The 15,662-nt window shown below is 41.6% G+C and overlaps 3 protein-coding genes across 3 annotated transcripts; 2 read left to right on the top strand and 1 right to left on the bottom strand.

Annotated features, from left to right (window-relative positions):
* Positions 1 to 5,595: 5,595 nt before the first annotated feature.
* LOC109790429 (NAC domain-containing protein 62) lies at positions 5,596 to 8,485 on the bottom strand. Its single transcript, XM_020349574.3, has 6 exons — positions 8,119 to 8,485; positions 7,726 to 8,003; positions 7,294 to 7,536; positions 6,576 to 6,890; positions 6,151 to 6,486; positions 5,596 to 6,063 (listed from the first exon to the last, which is right to left on the bottom strand). Exons 1-6 carry the CDS (start codon positions 8,306 to 8,308, stop codon positions 5,800 to 5,802), a joined length of 1,626 nt encoding a protein of 541 aa, XP_020205163.1. The 5' UTR covers positions 8,309 to 8,485; the 3' UTR covers positions 5,596 to 5,799.
* A 1,310-nt stretch (positions 8,486 to 9,795) lies between these two features.
* On the top strand, positions 9,796 to 12,909 carry LOC145958646 (uncharacterized). Its single transcript, XM_083076153.1, has one exon. It carries the CDS (start codon positions 9,796 to 9,798, stop codon positions 12,907 to 12,909), a length of 3,114 nt encoding a protein of 1,037 aa, XP_082932279.1.
* An 81-nt stretch (positions 12,910 to 12,990) lies between these two features.
* LOC145958645 (uncharacterized) lies at positions 12,991 to 15,018 on the top strand. Its single transcript, XM_083076152.1, has one exon. It carries the CDS (start codon positions 12,991 to 12,993, stop codon positions 15,016 to 15,018), a length of 2,028 nt encoding a protein of 675 aa, XP_082932278.1.
* Positions 15,019 to 15,662: the final 644 nt, after the last annotated feature.

Below are 15,662 nucleotides of genomic sequence, written 5' to 3'. Positions count from 1 at the left end.
TTGGATGCCCCCCACCTCGCACTTGACCTAGTCATAGCCAGGAATGCCCGGCTCCGGGCCCCGGGGCAGATCCCTCTTTTCGGCGGCGGCTTTCCCGATAGCCACCGCCTTACCACGCGCCTTGCCTCGAGAAGGCACAGAAGAACCGGCACTACTTCCCCCAGCCATGAAAAAGACAAGAAAGACTTGAAGAAGGTTGGGGAAGAAGGAAAAAGAAGACTGTAGAAAGGAAGTACCTGGTACTCTCCCTCAGAAATTAACCCTAACAGTGACTGGGTTACCGAAAAACGGAGACGGAAGACGAGTAGAAAAATGAGAGGAACCGCGTACGCAAGAAGCTGAAAAAGCGAATTGTGAGCAAAGTGAGAAGCGAAGAGGCGTGTATGAGAGAAAAGAAAGTTTTCCCCCAAAAATTCAAAGCGGCCATGCCACGCGTCAACATAAGGGCACGCCTGACAACGCAATTAATCGCAAATTCATCATTGCATAACTGTCATTTCCCATGACCCGCCACTTGCACGTTTCCGGGAAATGAACAGTCGCGACACGTGTCACCACAACGAGGAAACGTACGCGAGAGGTCACCTCCTCCCAGCGAGCTCGGCCTTAACTCCTCGACCTACGATCTTCGGAGCTCGGGGGGCTAGTGTACTATCCGAACCTTGATATGCCAAGGTCGAGTCCGAACCTTGAGACCACATTTTCTTAACCAAGGTCGAGTTCGAACCTTGATACGCCAAGGTCGAGTCCAAACCTTGAGATCACATTTTCTTAACCAAGGTCGAGCTCGAACCTTCAAACAACAAATTTGGGAGCTCCTCAGAAGCCCCTTCTCTCTTACATCACTCGGTGCTTGGGGGGCAAGTGTACTGGCCAGCCAAGTTGCCGACTTGTCCTTCACCAATCTATTGATTCAATCAAAGGTTTACCAGCCTGACCAAGTAGTAAACTCATCATTGCCGAGTTCCTCAGCTCAGCCATGAAATATGGACATCGGAATACGACATCGGCCCAAAGAGGCCACGTCATCAAACAGATAAAAATACAATTTTGTTACCACGCCACCTGCAAGTTCTCGAGAACGAGGCAACAGTTGCAACACATGGCATCTTGACAGGCAAGCATGCGCGAAAGGTCACTGCTCCCTGACGAGCTCGGTCTTAACTCCTCGACCTACGGTCTTCGGAGCTCGGGGGGCTAGTGTATTATCTGTACTGCGTAGCCGAGCTCCGAGCTCGGCACCATAACGCAAGCCGACCTCGGACACGCACCGCGTGACATCAGCTCGGTATTTAAGCGAATCATAACTGATCCCCGAGGATCTCGCCCCGGACGAGGTCCGTTATCTAATCATATTACACCTCATCTCAGGCCCAAGGCCCAAAGCAACCCTAATTCACACCTAGGTACGTGCATTACTTATACGAGACTAATACTCACACAAACACTAACTTTAGCACCGGAGTCTCTTTTGCAGGTACCACCCCATCTCAGAGCATCAAGCGTACCAGCGAAGGAGGCTCACCGATCTTACCTGGCGGATCAGCTCTACAGCAGATTTCCGGTAAGAACAATATTTAAATTTTAATTTATTTTTATTTGAGAACATAATATATATATATATATATATATATATATATATATTAATGAAACATCTATCATTCTCTATTTTTTTATTTATAAAATTTAATTAAATTTAAAAGTAATTACATAATGTATGAGAAATTTACAGCTAGATAGGTAAGTATATGATGTGTCATTATTTTTCTTTTTTGGATGAATACTAGACATTACAAAATAAATTGAATTTTTCGAGTAAACCCATTTAACTAATTAAAAATGGTGAGGTGTACTAGGTAATTCAACTCACCGATCCACCTTAATTTTTAATCTAACTTGCCAATCCCAGTGAGTTGAAGGTGGGACAGAAGTAAACTTTTTTTTTTTTTTTTATCAATAAGAATTTAAATGATGATAGCAATGTTCAAACTTATGAACTCGGGACGGAAGTTGATTGACTTGCCTAATCTCCATGTGGTTTACTAATATTTAAAGGATATAAATCAATTTATATTTTTATATAAATTAAAATGACATAATATATATACATGTTTATAAATATAGAAATCTTTTATTAAAATACTGTTTTTTAAATAATTTTGAAATGCATTTAAAAAGTAAATAATTTTTTAGTTTATTAAAAATACTTTTTTAAATGAAAAAAATTAAATAAACAGAACTTATATTCCAATTTTAAGAATTAATCTCATAATGCATAAGTATAAGAATATTCAATAAAAAAACATTTTAAAAGCCCACACTATAGCAAATGTTGGCCTATAACTAATTGAGGTCCAAGCAGCAATCCAAATTGAGCATGGGACAGGCCTGGTAAATAAGTAGATACATTTTTCAAGGAAAAGAAAGTTAAATGGACTTTTGGGCTACAATATTTGCTGCATTGATTTTTCATTCTTAATTTTCAAGTGACCCAAATATAGAGTTATGGAGGCCCGACTTAATTGTATATCACTTAAATTAATTTTTTATTTAATTTTTTTATTGGGTCAATCTAAAGTCTACGGGCAAACCTAGCCTAAGGTCATTTAGCCTATCAGGTTAGTCAGATCGAACAAAAATAACTCAATTCTATTTAGGTCATTTTTATTAAAATTTAGTCAAATTTTATAAATAGATGATGACATTATCGAATTATTATAAAAAAATTATTAAATTTTCTTCAAAGATTTGTAAGATAGAAAATAACTTAAGTCATTCTTCTTGAAGACACAAGCTAATTAAATCTAAAATTATCATAAAGTGATTTTTATGAATAGTAAAGAGAAATTAGAATATTATAAACACAAACAGAAAATTTAATCGGAAAATTCTATTAGAAATTACATCAATTTAAGGTTTTAATCGTTATGATAAAATTTTCACGGTTCAAATTATAATCCAAATTCAATCAACCTAAATCAACATGAATATAATTTAAATATAGATCTAAATCTAGATCTATTTAATTTCACAAAAACATGAAACATAATCGCAATTTCATAATTTCCTTAAAATTTAAGAATGGTGAATGGTTGATTTAGACAATTTAGGTTATTTTAGGTTTAGATATAAATCTATATCTAAAACCAAAATTAATCTTCAAATTTGATCCAGATCCATTAAATCAAAGTTTATAATCATGAAGAATGGAAAATAGATCTAGAAAAAAGAAGACAAAGAGAATTTGTATGATAAAAATAAATTGGGAGCTCAAATTTTACCGTAATTCATGAAACCTCGAATTTAATGAATGAATTACCCACACACTTTCATCAAGATGCTACAGTTCCTTTGTGTAGAAAAATGTAAAGAGAAAATTCTGAGAAAGAAGAGAGAATTTAAAGAAACTTATAGTGGAAGCAACTCTAAAATTTGAAAAATGAGTGTAAAGTGTAAAATATACATAGCAAGTCTTACAACACCTATTAATAGATAAATATAGTGGGCCTACTCAAATTATTTAAAAGGCTTAACTTGCTAAGTCAACTAATTACATCATTAAACAAATCCTAACATTACAATCTAAAAAGAAAAAGAAAATACTATGTCGGATTACAACATTGCAACGTATGTTTGCGTCACTTAATGTTCGAACTGACCTTTGCTCCCAACAAAAAAGTTGTAAAACTCTCTTTTATCTTTCCAAGGACACAAAGAATGTCCAAATTCGATGTTGGGAGCTCTAAATATGGCCTGCACAAGAAATAATATCAAAAAAAGAAAAATACGAAAATTAATTAGAATTTACAACTAAGATCAAAATAACTCACCAAAACAAATCAAAGCTAATATATCACAATATGATACTAATAAAATAAACAAAAAACAATACATAAAAAGATATACAAAAATTGATCTATCAACAAATTGACTAGATGTGTTAATCAAATCGGACATAGTTTGACAACTTGAAGTAGGAAGGACACTCTCGTGACTAGCACATTGGACTTCCTACTTTATGATGAAACTAGTTGGAGGATGATTGAGGCTTCACTCCAAATAGCTTCTAGTAGTTCTCCCAATCTTCTTCCAAGGGTTCTTGAACTTCAACCAAAACAAAAATGGTGGAGGAGGAGAGGAATCGTGTGCCATGTCCTTGTAGGAAGATGAGCAAGAAAGAGTTTCTTGCCACAAAGAAGATTCTTTGATAAAAGAAATTAAGAAGAAGTTTCTCCTTTAGAGAGAACTATGAGACTTTAGTAGAGAGAAAATTTGAATTTTTCTCATAAAATGCTCAAAGTGATGAATTATATAAGGAGTAGTGTTTATATAAAAGTTAGTAGCTTGTGGTGCAAGTTAAGTTAACCTAAGTTATAAATAATTTAGGTTAGGTTAACTTAAACTCAAACTACTAATCCTAACTCTAGCTAAACCATTCGGCCAACCAAGCTCCAAGTGCAAACTTCTAGGTCTAAAATGACCAATAAAAGCTTGTCATATAGACAAGTAAGGAAAGTGTAGCTCATATCATCATCCTACATCTATAAGAGCCATTAGGCGCTTGCCATGTGACATGTATATTTAGTGTGAGCTGACAAGGCCATGTGCCATGTTGGATGCTTAGAGAGACAAGTGGGACAAGTGGTCCCCACATGTCTTGGTCGTCCAAGCCACTTGCTTGTGCAAGTGGACATCCTAGCCATGGGTCACCAAGAAAAAATCCAGCCCACTTCCAATCCCATCAATAACAATGGACATTTTCTAGTTGCACCTCTCCTAAATTATTATTTACACCTTCAAATTAAAAATAATATAAGGATAAAAATACCTACACTATATGACCAAAATACAAGGTCCAAAATAAAAAAAAATTATATATGAACAAAGTAAAAATTACACTAAAAGAGAAAAGGCTAAGAAACAAGCTTATAATTTAATAGGAGTTTAGACCTTTTATCTTTATCACAAGCTCACTCTTCTTATATCCTTCATGACATGACTCTTATGATAGGTTCGATGATAGACATTATGTCATCACTTTATCTTACATGAAATTCATAACATTAGTGCATTGTCTTCAAATAAAATTAAACGAGTTTTAAAAATCAATTGATTCCTAATGGAAAATTCCAAAACTTGAAGTTTCAAAGACCAACAAAAAAAAGGGCAATCACTAATTAGTTTAGTGCTCTAGGAAATAGGTTGGATTTCAAAATCGAAACAAGAAGATTATAAAACAAAACTTCACATCCCTTCAAATTTTTACAAGGCACAAGCATTACATAGCTTTTAATTAGTTAAATTACACATTTGTCCTTCTTTTAATTTTTAGATTCAATTTATTCTCACTATTTTTAAATGATTTAATTTAGTTTTTTCAACGTTCAAATTGACACTAATTGCGATGTAATGAAATTTGACAGGAACCATATGAATAGATAAGCACAAATTCAACACAAGTTACTGCACAGAGGAGAATTTGTTTGTTAATCATCAACACCGTCCGAATGTTCAACATGTAAGTTAATTTTGTCTTCCTATTACTCACCCTTTGTTATACGAAATTGTGACGCAACGAAATTAAAAGGAGGAGAATAAAGTTGAAAAAAACTATATTTATTATTTAATTTACAACAGAGTCTACAGACCAGCCAACTAGGCAAGCATACATATAATATATGCACTCACATAATTATTGAACTATCAGCAAATCTAAGTAAGCCCTACATGCCTCCCCTCAATAGGCCGCCCAAAAAACAAAATGGAGGCAAAAAAACAAAGGAATGATCTTCTAGTAGTTTAAAATTTAAGATATCCCCATATGTCAGTAAAGGCCACTAATATAACCACTACAAAGGCAGAAACTACAAAAACTGAAGAGCATGTGGTGCGATTGGAGGAAGACTTTGAAATGTAAGGCACCCTTCTGAGCAATAAAATGTCTTTTAATCCCCAGGTGGAACCTCCTTTAGTACCTTGTCGATGAATCTTTCTATTGCTGGTTGACTCAGGTGTAAGAATAGCACTTTCATCAGAAGCATGGTTCTCTGAAGCTTTCTCCTCCTACAAAAGAAAACCAAATCTCATTAAGACGCAAAGACAAACTCTCATTCGACCCACAACTACGAGCTAAACAAACAAACTTCTTACCACATCAATGATTGGTTTAGAAGTAAGCTCTTTTTGTGCACAACTTCCACTTTTCACCATCCTATATGAGCCATGTGTGTTGGTTGACAAACGAATTCTCCTCTGTGCAGTACCTTGTGTTGAGTTTGTGCTCAGGTGTTCATATGGTACCTTTCGAGGCCTCGTTATGATTCCGGTATCCCCACTAGCAACTGTATTATAGATTCTTGGTTGCTCATAATCATTGAATACATTGTATACTTGCCCCATACCAACATCAGAAAAAGCTATGTCGGAATTGTTTAGAAATAACCCAACATTGCTCTTCTGCTCCTCAACATTAGAAACTTGCATACACTGCAGCATACAATAAGACTAACATTAAACAGGAGACACAAGAACTAACCAAAAGATAAATAGTGCAAGAGTTGTTAGTTGTTACTCACTGTCATATTGGCAAGTTCAGCATCTATGTCGCTGCCCAATGCGTTATCATTAACATTAAAGGAGGGGTAGCTCTGCTGCTGTTGATATTTGGGCTCCTCACAGGGGAATTGGTCCCAGTTAACAACTGAATTCAAAAAATCTGAAATGTATGTCTCATTTGTACCATATTGAAGCCCAAATTGACCATCTAATTCGTTGTTTGCTGGATAATTAAATTCCGGTTGAATATGTGCAAGTACAGGGGAGAATACTCTGTCATCCAATAGCTCGTATTTTGGGTCATTATATATGTCAAAGTTCAATGGCGGAAACACCTGTAGATAACATCAACCATTATTAGATACTCGATCAATAATTCCAATATGAAAAATCAAATCAGGTAATGAAAATTGAAAACAATAGAAGAAACAAATCTACCTGTTTATCTATTTACCTATATATATACGTTGTAAAATTGACTCGAGTTTCAATAAATGTTATTAGTAATATTTTAAGTAGGCTCCAACTCTCTAATAATTACAAGACAGACACATTGATTTTTAGCAAATTGACATTGAGCTCACTCTGGCCAATAAAGATTGAAATTACTTTTAATAATGATCCTCTAAATATCCTAACGTCTAAATAGGAATGACCAAAAATAACTATATATGTTAAATATCGTATTACCATTGCAAACCAGTGATAAATAGTACCAATAAACAATAACCATCTAACCTCTGCAGCCGGTGCCACAATTTGCGTTTGTGCATCACAAGCATCATGTGGGGTTGCAATGCTGGATATTGCTTCCCCAGAGTTGGCAGGGATAGTAAGCTGATCCTTATCATCTTCTGTAACCTGCGAGGGGGACACTGCAGCAACAGCCAGATCAGATTGCAACTCCTCTGCTTCCTCACAGGGCGAAACTTCAAGGTTCTCATCTTGCTTCTTAAACAAGCGACAAAGAACAAAAGCACTCTGAAACAGAACAAATTGAAAACCATCATCACTTCATTCATACTAATTTCTTAGGATAGATTACAGGATCTATTAAAATAATGTTTGGTCACAGCTTTAAGACACCCATTGCCCATGTTCATAGAAGGAAAAAAATACTAATTCCTAATGCGATTGAAAATATGAGTAGCAGTATGTAATGAAATGTACCTGTCCGGGATTGGTACCATCAAGCTCCTTCAAAGTGGGGCGATACTCGTGCATGACCCAATTGGTCCTCTTCCCTTTGGGTGCACGACCAGTGTAGAAAACTAAAGTCTTCTTCATTCCAATCAAATTGGTTCCAGACTTTATGTTACGATCCTTCCCCGTTGCCTTCCAATACCCATGATTCGTCGCACGGTTCAATCGCTGCCCATTTGGATACTTACGGTCCCGTGGACAGAAGAAGAACCACTCCGGATCCTTGTTCCGTATCACCGACAAATCTACAATAAAAAAGAGAAATTATTATACAGTCCGATCAAGTTCACATTTTTTCATTTATATATAAAAAAAGTTTATATTTTTACGAAAATCAGTTATTTGGGAGCGAAAAAATACCGGGCATGTCCCAAGGCTCACACTTGCAGACATCAATTTCTCGGATAACCCAAACCTCGCCACTGTTACCATTGATCTTCTTTCGAAGGTAGAAATCGATGAGTTCCTCGTCCGTGGGTCGGAATCGGAACCCTAGCGGAAGCGAATTCAGAGACACTACCGCCACACCATCCCCTTGACAACAGTCCATGCCACGAAACCAAAAGAAAAAAAAAAACACTTGAAAGGACCCGGTATGAACTATAAAGAAATGAAGCAAAGGAGAATTTCAGAATCAACGGAATAATTCAGAGCTTGTTTAGATGTTGTGGTCCATGGCAAATAAAGAATAGCGCATGAAGAGAGAAAGTTATGTTGACAGAAGAGTAGTGTAGTGGAGAAGCTCAGCGCGCCCGCAATTTTTATGGAGTTCACCACGTAGGAGAGAAGCCGCGTTGAAATTCCTCGTATATACCGCGTGCGTACGAGGTTCTAGTGTTTTACCCTCCCGTTTCCACGAAACTACGTTAATGCCACTATGTCTTCGATTTAAGTAACCCAATCCGACGCGTTCAGGGGATAAGTGACGGGGGTAAATGGGAATGGAAATTTTTGTTTGCTATGATTTATATCCACAAAAGAACATGTTGTTCAGCAAATGAGGTTCTGACACGTGCCACCAAACGTGCTCAGTGTGGAACCCTCATTTTTCGTGCTGAGTAAGTAAACGACTTAGCAAATTAACAACCAAAATAAAAGTAAAAAATTGCCAAGCTTGTTTGAGAAAATTTGCAAACATTACCGTTTATTTCTTAAAAGATCTGGAATTTGGTCAAAGAAAATGGACGTGTTTTTAATTACTATAATTAATCTACTTCATATATTAAATACAAACTGATATTTTATGAGAATAATTTTTAAAAATAATTTTCAACAAAAGAGTTTATAATTTTTTTAACTTCTTATTTAATTTAATTTTTATTTATTATAATTATTTATGAATTAAATATTGTACCGGAGAGACCGTATCGGTCACGTGGGCCAACACGTGCCATTTCGTCAGACACCCATGCATAGCCACGTACAAGCATCACCATCAACGTCGGCTCGGCATGAGGCCGAGAACCGACATCAGTCTGGTTAATGCAAATATGGACCATCATCACTCATCGATTCGGCTCGGTCAGGTACCGTTCCGACACAGAACATACCGGAAGTATACAGGCTGCCGTATACGGACTAGACGGCTCGGTCATTTGCCGTTCCGACTAGTATTCATTAGCCGGCTCGGCCTCTTGCCGAAGGGTTAAGCAAGTCATAACAAGTAATCACAATCAAGAAAGGTAAGTACATGATTAAAGCCTAAATGACCAATTAGTACCGTATTACCTAATTTGGTAAATATCTGAGAGGGCCCATCACGCTCAGGCCCATGTCAGATGCTATAAATAGGTCACACGTAACAAGGTATGTCACTGTTCATTAATTATCCTAGAATATCGTGCTTATCCTGACTTGAGCGTTGGAGTGCCTTTTGCAGGTACCTCCCCCCTCTGAAGAATCCGTTTGAAGTATCCGTTCGGCCCTTCTTACCAAGAAGACTACGAGTGTATCCTTAAGCAGGTACATTTTGGCGCCCACCGTGGGGCCGAACCGATAGCATTGCAGAAGCACTGAAAGTTTACGAGTAAAAGAATCATGGTAAAGACAAGGAATGCTAATTTTGAAGGGCAACAGTCTGAAGACGAACATCAGTCCGGGGCCGAGACGGTTGAGGAGACAAACTTGACCGATATGGTGCGCCAGATGAAGGAAGAAATGATCGCCATGAAACAACAGCGAGAGAGAGATGCTGCCGAGATGGCTGCATTGAGAGAAGAGAATGCTGCGCTGAAAAATCAATACCGGGATCCCACATGGAAGCCATCTGAGACAACTCACACACAGGGGTCGTTCCACTCGCAGGGCCCCCATTCTTCTCTTCCCCACACCTCCGTCGCCGCTCCAGCTGCGCATGCTTCGGTCGGCCGACCGATCCAGCCTTTGCCGGCCGGAGCACATCGGCATCCTTTTACCCCGAACATCATGCAGATGGCACTCCTTGACCATTGGAAGTCTTTGCCCTTAGACAAGTATGATGGCACTACCGATCCAGACGAACACGTGGATGTGTTCTTGACTCAAGTTACTCTAAGCACAAACGATGATGCTGCTCTATGCCGAATCTTCCCAACATCCTTAAAGGGACGAGCACTGAGTTGGTTTACTCGGCTTCCGGCCAACTCGATCGATTCGTTCAGTACGTTGGCTTCCCAGTTCACAATTCAATTTGCTACCAGTCGGCCTCATCAGTTGACCTCGTTGGCACTAATCAGCATTCGTCAGGAGAAGAAGGAATCTCTTCGGACATTCATGAGCCGATTCAACAAAGCGGCGCTCAAAATTCGAGACTTAAACCCTGCTGTAGCTCTACACCACCTTACCACTGCCTTGAAGCCAGGGCCTTTTGCCAACAGCATTTGTAAGAAACCCCCTACAGACATGGATGATTTGCGTCGGCGAGCCGACAAGTACATGCAGATGGAGGAATTGGCCGAGTTCCGGAACCAAGCCCGAGTAGAAGTGTCAACAAAACCTGACAAGCTGGCCGAGCCGAGGTTTCGGAGTCGACCGAAAGAGTTGGTTCCCCGCGAGAAGCCTCCTCGGGGACCAAGGTACTCACAATACACGCCCCTCAATACTAGCCGGTCAGCGGTATTAGAACAAGCACTAGCCTCGGATATACTGGTCATCCCAAAACGAGCATCAACCCCTCCCCGGGCCGATACAACCAAGTCATGCAGATATCATCGCAACCGTGGGCATTCAACTGACGATTGTTTGGCTCTGAAGGATAAGATTGAAGACTTAGTCAAGCAGGGACAGCTGCAAGGTTTCGTTGAGCGTCCAAACCGATCGAGATACGAAGACCGGTCACGAAGACGCGACCAACTCGAACAAAGGACAGAAACACGTTCTCGTAGAGAACGTAGTCGGTTTAGAGATAGAAGAGAGGATGAGCCTTCGGCACAGCCTCGGCGAGTCATCAATACCATTGCCGGGGGATTCGCTGGAGGTGGCTCGTCTTCATCTGCACAAAAAAGACACCTGCGGGCTGTCCGGCATGTTCATGCCATCGAATCCGCTCTTCGCCGCCTTCCCACTATAACTTTCACAGAAGCTGATTTTAAAGGCATCGATCCGGACCAGGATGATCCAATGGTAATCAGCGTCGAAATTCACAATTGTATCGTACGCAAGACGCTGGTCGACCAAGGAAGTTCGGCCGACATCCTCTACTGGAATACGTTCAAGCAGTTGGGCATCCCGGAGTCCGAGCTAGTTCCGTATGATGAACCCTTGGTCGGGTTCTCCGGCGAACGGGTCAAGACCAAGGGATACATCAAGTTGTCGACTCGGTTCGGATTTGAAGGCGCCGAATACCGAGATGTTTCAGTTAAATATGTGGTGGTACACGCCAGCACATCTTACAACATTCTCCTTGGACGACCATCACTGAATCGGCTCGGAGCAGTCGTATCTACCCCTCATTTGGCCATGAAATTTCTGGCCGAGTCAGGACGAGTCGTCACGGTTCATGCCGACCAAAAGACGGCGCGAGAATGTTACTTCGCTAGTTTGCGACTGGCAAGAATAAAAGATGAGGTACCTAGGAGGCCGAGTGGGGTTCACTCGGTGTCCCATCATTCGACTGTGGACCTTGATCCCCGGATCGATCAGGACGAAAGAGTCGAACCTGTTGATGACAAGCAACCGATTCAAGTAGGGGTGTTGGAGTCACAAGTCACTTATATAGGAGCCAACCTGTCCGAGCGGGAACAATTGGCTGTCAGCCAAGTGATCCTCAAAAATAGTGACCTATTTGCTTGGCATCCCTCTGACATGCCCGGCATTGACCCTAGTTTCATCTGTCACAAATTGTCCATAAGCAAAGAAGCAAGACCGATCGCTCAACGGCGTCGAAAGGCTGGGGAGGACAGGAAGGCGGCAATAGAGGCCGAAGTGAGTAAGTTGCTAGAAGCCAAGTTCATCCGGGAGGTACACTACTCAACTTGGCTAGCTAATGTAGTAATGGTCAAGAAACCGAATAGGAAATGGCGCATGTGTACTGACTACACTAATTTGAACAAAGCCTGTCCGAAGGATGCCTATCCGCTACCAAACATTGATCGGCTCGTCGATGGGGCATCTGGCCACAAATTCCTGTCATTCCTGGATGCATATTCCGGATATAACCAAATCCGAATGCACCCTCAGGATGAAGAGAAAACGGCGTTCATCACCGAAACAGCCAATTACTGTTACCGAGTTATGCCCTTCGGCCTGAAAAATGCCGGAGCCACTTACCAACGGTTGATGAACAAAATTTTCAGTGACCACATTGGGCGATGTATGGAGGTGTACGTTGATGACATGGTGGTAAAGTCAAGTAGCGTATCTGTACACGCACAGGACTTGACTGATGTGTTTCACGCGCTTCGGCACCACCAAATGAGACTCAACCCCGACAAGTGCGTATTTGGGGTCTCAGGCGGCAAGTTCTTAGGGTTTATGTTGTCCAGTCGCGGCATTGAAGCAAATCCTGACAAGTGCCAAGCCATTCTAAGCATGAAAAGCCCAAGTACCCTGAAAGAAGTTCAGAAGTTGGCAGGCCGGCTCACTTCGCTCTCCCGCTTTCTTCCTTGCCTAGCTGAGATAGCTAGACCCATCCTCCTCTTGCTCAAGAAGACCGAGCGATTCCAATGGACCTAGGAGTGTGAAACATCATTCCAACATTTCAAGGAGCGCCTTAGTACACCCCCAGTCCTTTCCAAACCAGTTGCCAACATTGACATGATTATATACTTAGCGGTTTCCGACAGCTCAATTAGCGCTGCGCTAATACAAGAAAACCGAGAAGAGCAACAACTAGTGTATTTCATCAGTCGGACTTTGCAGGAGGCCGAACGACGATACCAGTTAATAGAAAAGGTAGCCTTAGGACTCATCTACACTGCTCGTCGACTGAGACAATACTTTCATAGCCACAAGATAATTGTTCGGACCGATTGTCCAGTGGCAAAAGTATTAAGAAAACCAGAGATTGCCGGCCGAATGATGGCATGGTCGGTCGAGTTGTCAGAGTTCGATTTGTCCTTTGAGCCGAGAGGTCCAATCAAGTCGCAGCACTTGGCTGATTTTGTTAACGAGCTTACCCCTTCGGGGCGTTTTGAAGACGAATCATGGACCTTGCATGTCGATGGGTCTTCTAACGCCCAAGGCAGCGGAGCAGGAGTGATACTGGCTAGTCCCTCAGGCGTCACAATTGAGCAGTCCCTTCGGTTCGGTTTTCGTGCCTCCAATAACCAAGCGGAATATGAGGCCCTACTAGCTGGGATGCGGTTGGCAACCGAGATGGATGTGAAGCGAGTCATATGTTGGACCGACTCAAAGATAGTGGCCGAGCAGGTCAATGATAATTTCCAAGTTAAAGATGCGAGCTTATTACAATACTATCATCTATTCCAAAAATTGAAGGATGAATTCAGCGAGGTTCAGGTTCGCCATGTTTTGCGTAGCAATAATGAACGAGCTGATCAGTTAGCTCGGCTCGCCAGCAGCCGGAAGCCGGGACAGCTGCGCACCACTATTCATCTTGAAGTTCCCTCCCCAAGCGTAACAACCGAGTGCATGGCAATAGATGAATCACCCTCATGGACCACACCCATTCGGAACTATATCACTAACGGCGCAGTACCGACCGACCCGTTGGAAGCCAAGAAGTTGCGAACACAGGCGGCTCGGTACTCCATGATAGCCGAGGACCTCTACAGACGGGGGTTCTCCACCCCGCTGCTCAAATGCATAGATAGTCTCCAAGCAGATTACGTGATGAGGGAAGTCCATGAGGGTATTTGTGGCTCCCATTCCGGAGGACGAACCTTAGCAGCTAAAGTCTTGCGGGCCGGTTATTATTGGCCAACTCTGAAGGGGGACTGCGCCGACTTTGTCAAGAAATGTGTTCAGTGCCAAAAATACGGGAACCTCATCCATGCCTCAGCTGCTGAACTGCATAGCATCAGCTCTCCATGGCCGTTTACTTTATGGGGCATTGATGTACTCGGCCCATTTCCGGTGGCGAAGGGACAAGTTAAGTTTCTCCTCGTAGCTGTCGATTACTTCACAAAGTGGATTGAGGCCGAGCCGCTTGCCTGCATCTCCGCCGCTAATGTCCAGAAATTTGTCTGGAAGAACATAGTTACCCGTTTCGGCATCCCATATGCCATCATCTCGGATAACGGCCTACAATTCACGGACAAAAAGTTCAACTCTTTCCTTGAAAACCTTGGCATCCGGCATAGGTTTACATCAGTTAAACACCCCCAGTCGAACGGCCAGGCCGAAGTGGCCAATAAGGTTATCCTCACCGAACTAAAGAAACAGCTCGGTTCGGCAAAAGGGGCATGGGCCGAAGAGTTGCCAGAGGTCCTTTGGGCGTATCGATGTACACCACAATCAACAACTAAAGAGACACCCTTTCGCTTGACTTACGGCGCAGACGCCATGATCCCGGTTGAAGTCGGAGAGCCATCATTCCGAAGACAGCACTTCCATGAGGAGTCTAACAATGATTCACTCCGAGCCGAGCTTGATGTCCTCGATGAAGCACGGGAAAAAGCACAGATTGTGGCCGAGGCATGTAAACAACGCATGACACGCCGTTTCAATTCAAGTGTTAAGCTGAGAACATTTCACGAAGGTAATCTTGTATGGAGAGCAACCGGGTCAGCCAGACGCAACTCTTCAGAAGGGAAGCTATCAGCCAACTGGGACGGCCCTTTCCGGTACGGCATGTCCTCAACAATGGAGCGTACAAGTTAGAAGAGCTGTCCGGCAAGGTCGTTCCTCGGACATGGAATTCTACTCATTTGAAGACATATTACAGTTGAATCAACATCATGTATTTACATTTCAACTATGATGATGCACTCTTTTCCTTGAACCGGTCTTTTCTCCTCTTAAAAAATCGTGAAAAGAGGTTTTGGCCGGTAAGGTTTTTAATGAGGCATCCAATCAATAAAAACACAGTTCAATTATCTTTGACTTGCTATACATTTTTAACATTAAATTTTTTACAAGTCTTCCCTCCCGAGATGTCTCTCGGCTAAGGATGTGACTTTCAATCCTACAAGTCTTCCCTCCCGAGATGTCTCTCGGCTAAGGATGTGACTTTCAATCCTACAAGTCTTCCCTCCCGAGATGTCTCTCGGCTAAGGATGTGACTTTCAATCTTACAAGTCTTCCCTCCCGAGATGTCTCTCGGCTAAGGATGTGACTTTCAATCCTACAAGTCTTCCCTCCCGAGATGTCTCTCGGCTAAGGATGTGACTTTCAATCCTACAAGTCTTCCCTCCCGAGATGTCTCTCGGCTAAGGATGTGACTTTCAATCTTACAAGTCTTCCCTCCCGAGATGTCTCTCGGCTAAGGATGTGACTTTCAATCCTATAAGTCTTCCCTCCCGAGA

This window comes from Cajanus cajan, chromosome 6, assembly GCF_000230855.2.
Source record: "Cajanus cajan strain Asha chromosome 6, NIPB_CcT2T_4, whole genome shotgun sequence".
NCBI classification, from domain to species: domain Eukaryota; kingdom Viridiplantae; phylum Streptophyta; class Magnoliopsida; order Fabales; family Fabaceae; genus Cajanus; species Cajanus cajan.
This window is presented reverse-complemented; position numbering and strand designations above follow the sequence as displayed.

Excerpts from the sequence above, each read along its gene's own strand:
- LOC109790429 (XM_020349574.3), bottom strand. The coding sequence starts at position 8,308 with ATGGACTGTTGTCAAGGGGATGGTGTGGCGGTAGTGTCTCTGAATTCG. Across the intron at positions 8,004-8,118 it reads TGAGCCTTGGGACATGCCCG|ATTTGTCGGTGATACGGAAC; the intron begins GTATTTTTTCGC and ends TTTTTATTGTAG. Across the intron at positions 6,064-6,150 it reads CTAAACCAATCATTGATGTG|GAGGAGAAAGCTTCAGAGAA; the intron begins GTAAGAAGTTTG and ends TTTCTTTTGTAG.
- LOC145958646 (XM_083076153.1), top strand. The coding sequence starts at position 9,796 with ATGGTAAAGACAAGGAATGCTAATTTTGAAGGGCAACAGTCTGAAGAC.
- LOC145958645 (XM_083076152.1), top strand. The coding sequence starts at position 12,991 with ATGATTATATACTTAGCGGTTTCCGACAGCTCAATTAGCGCTGCGCTA.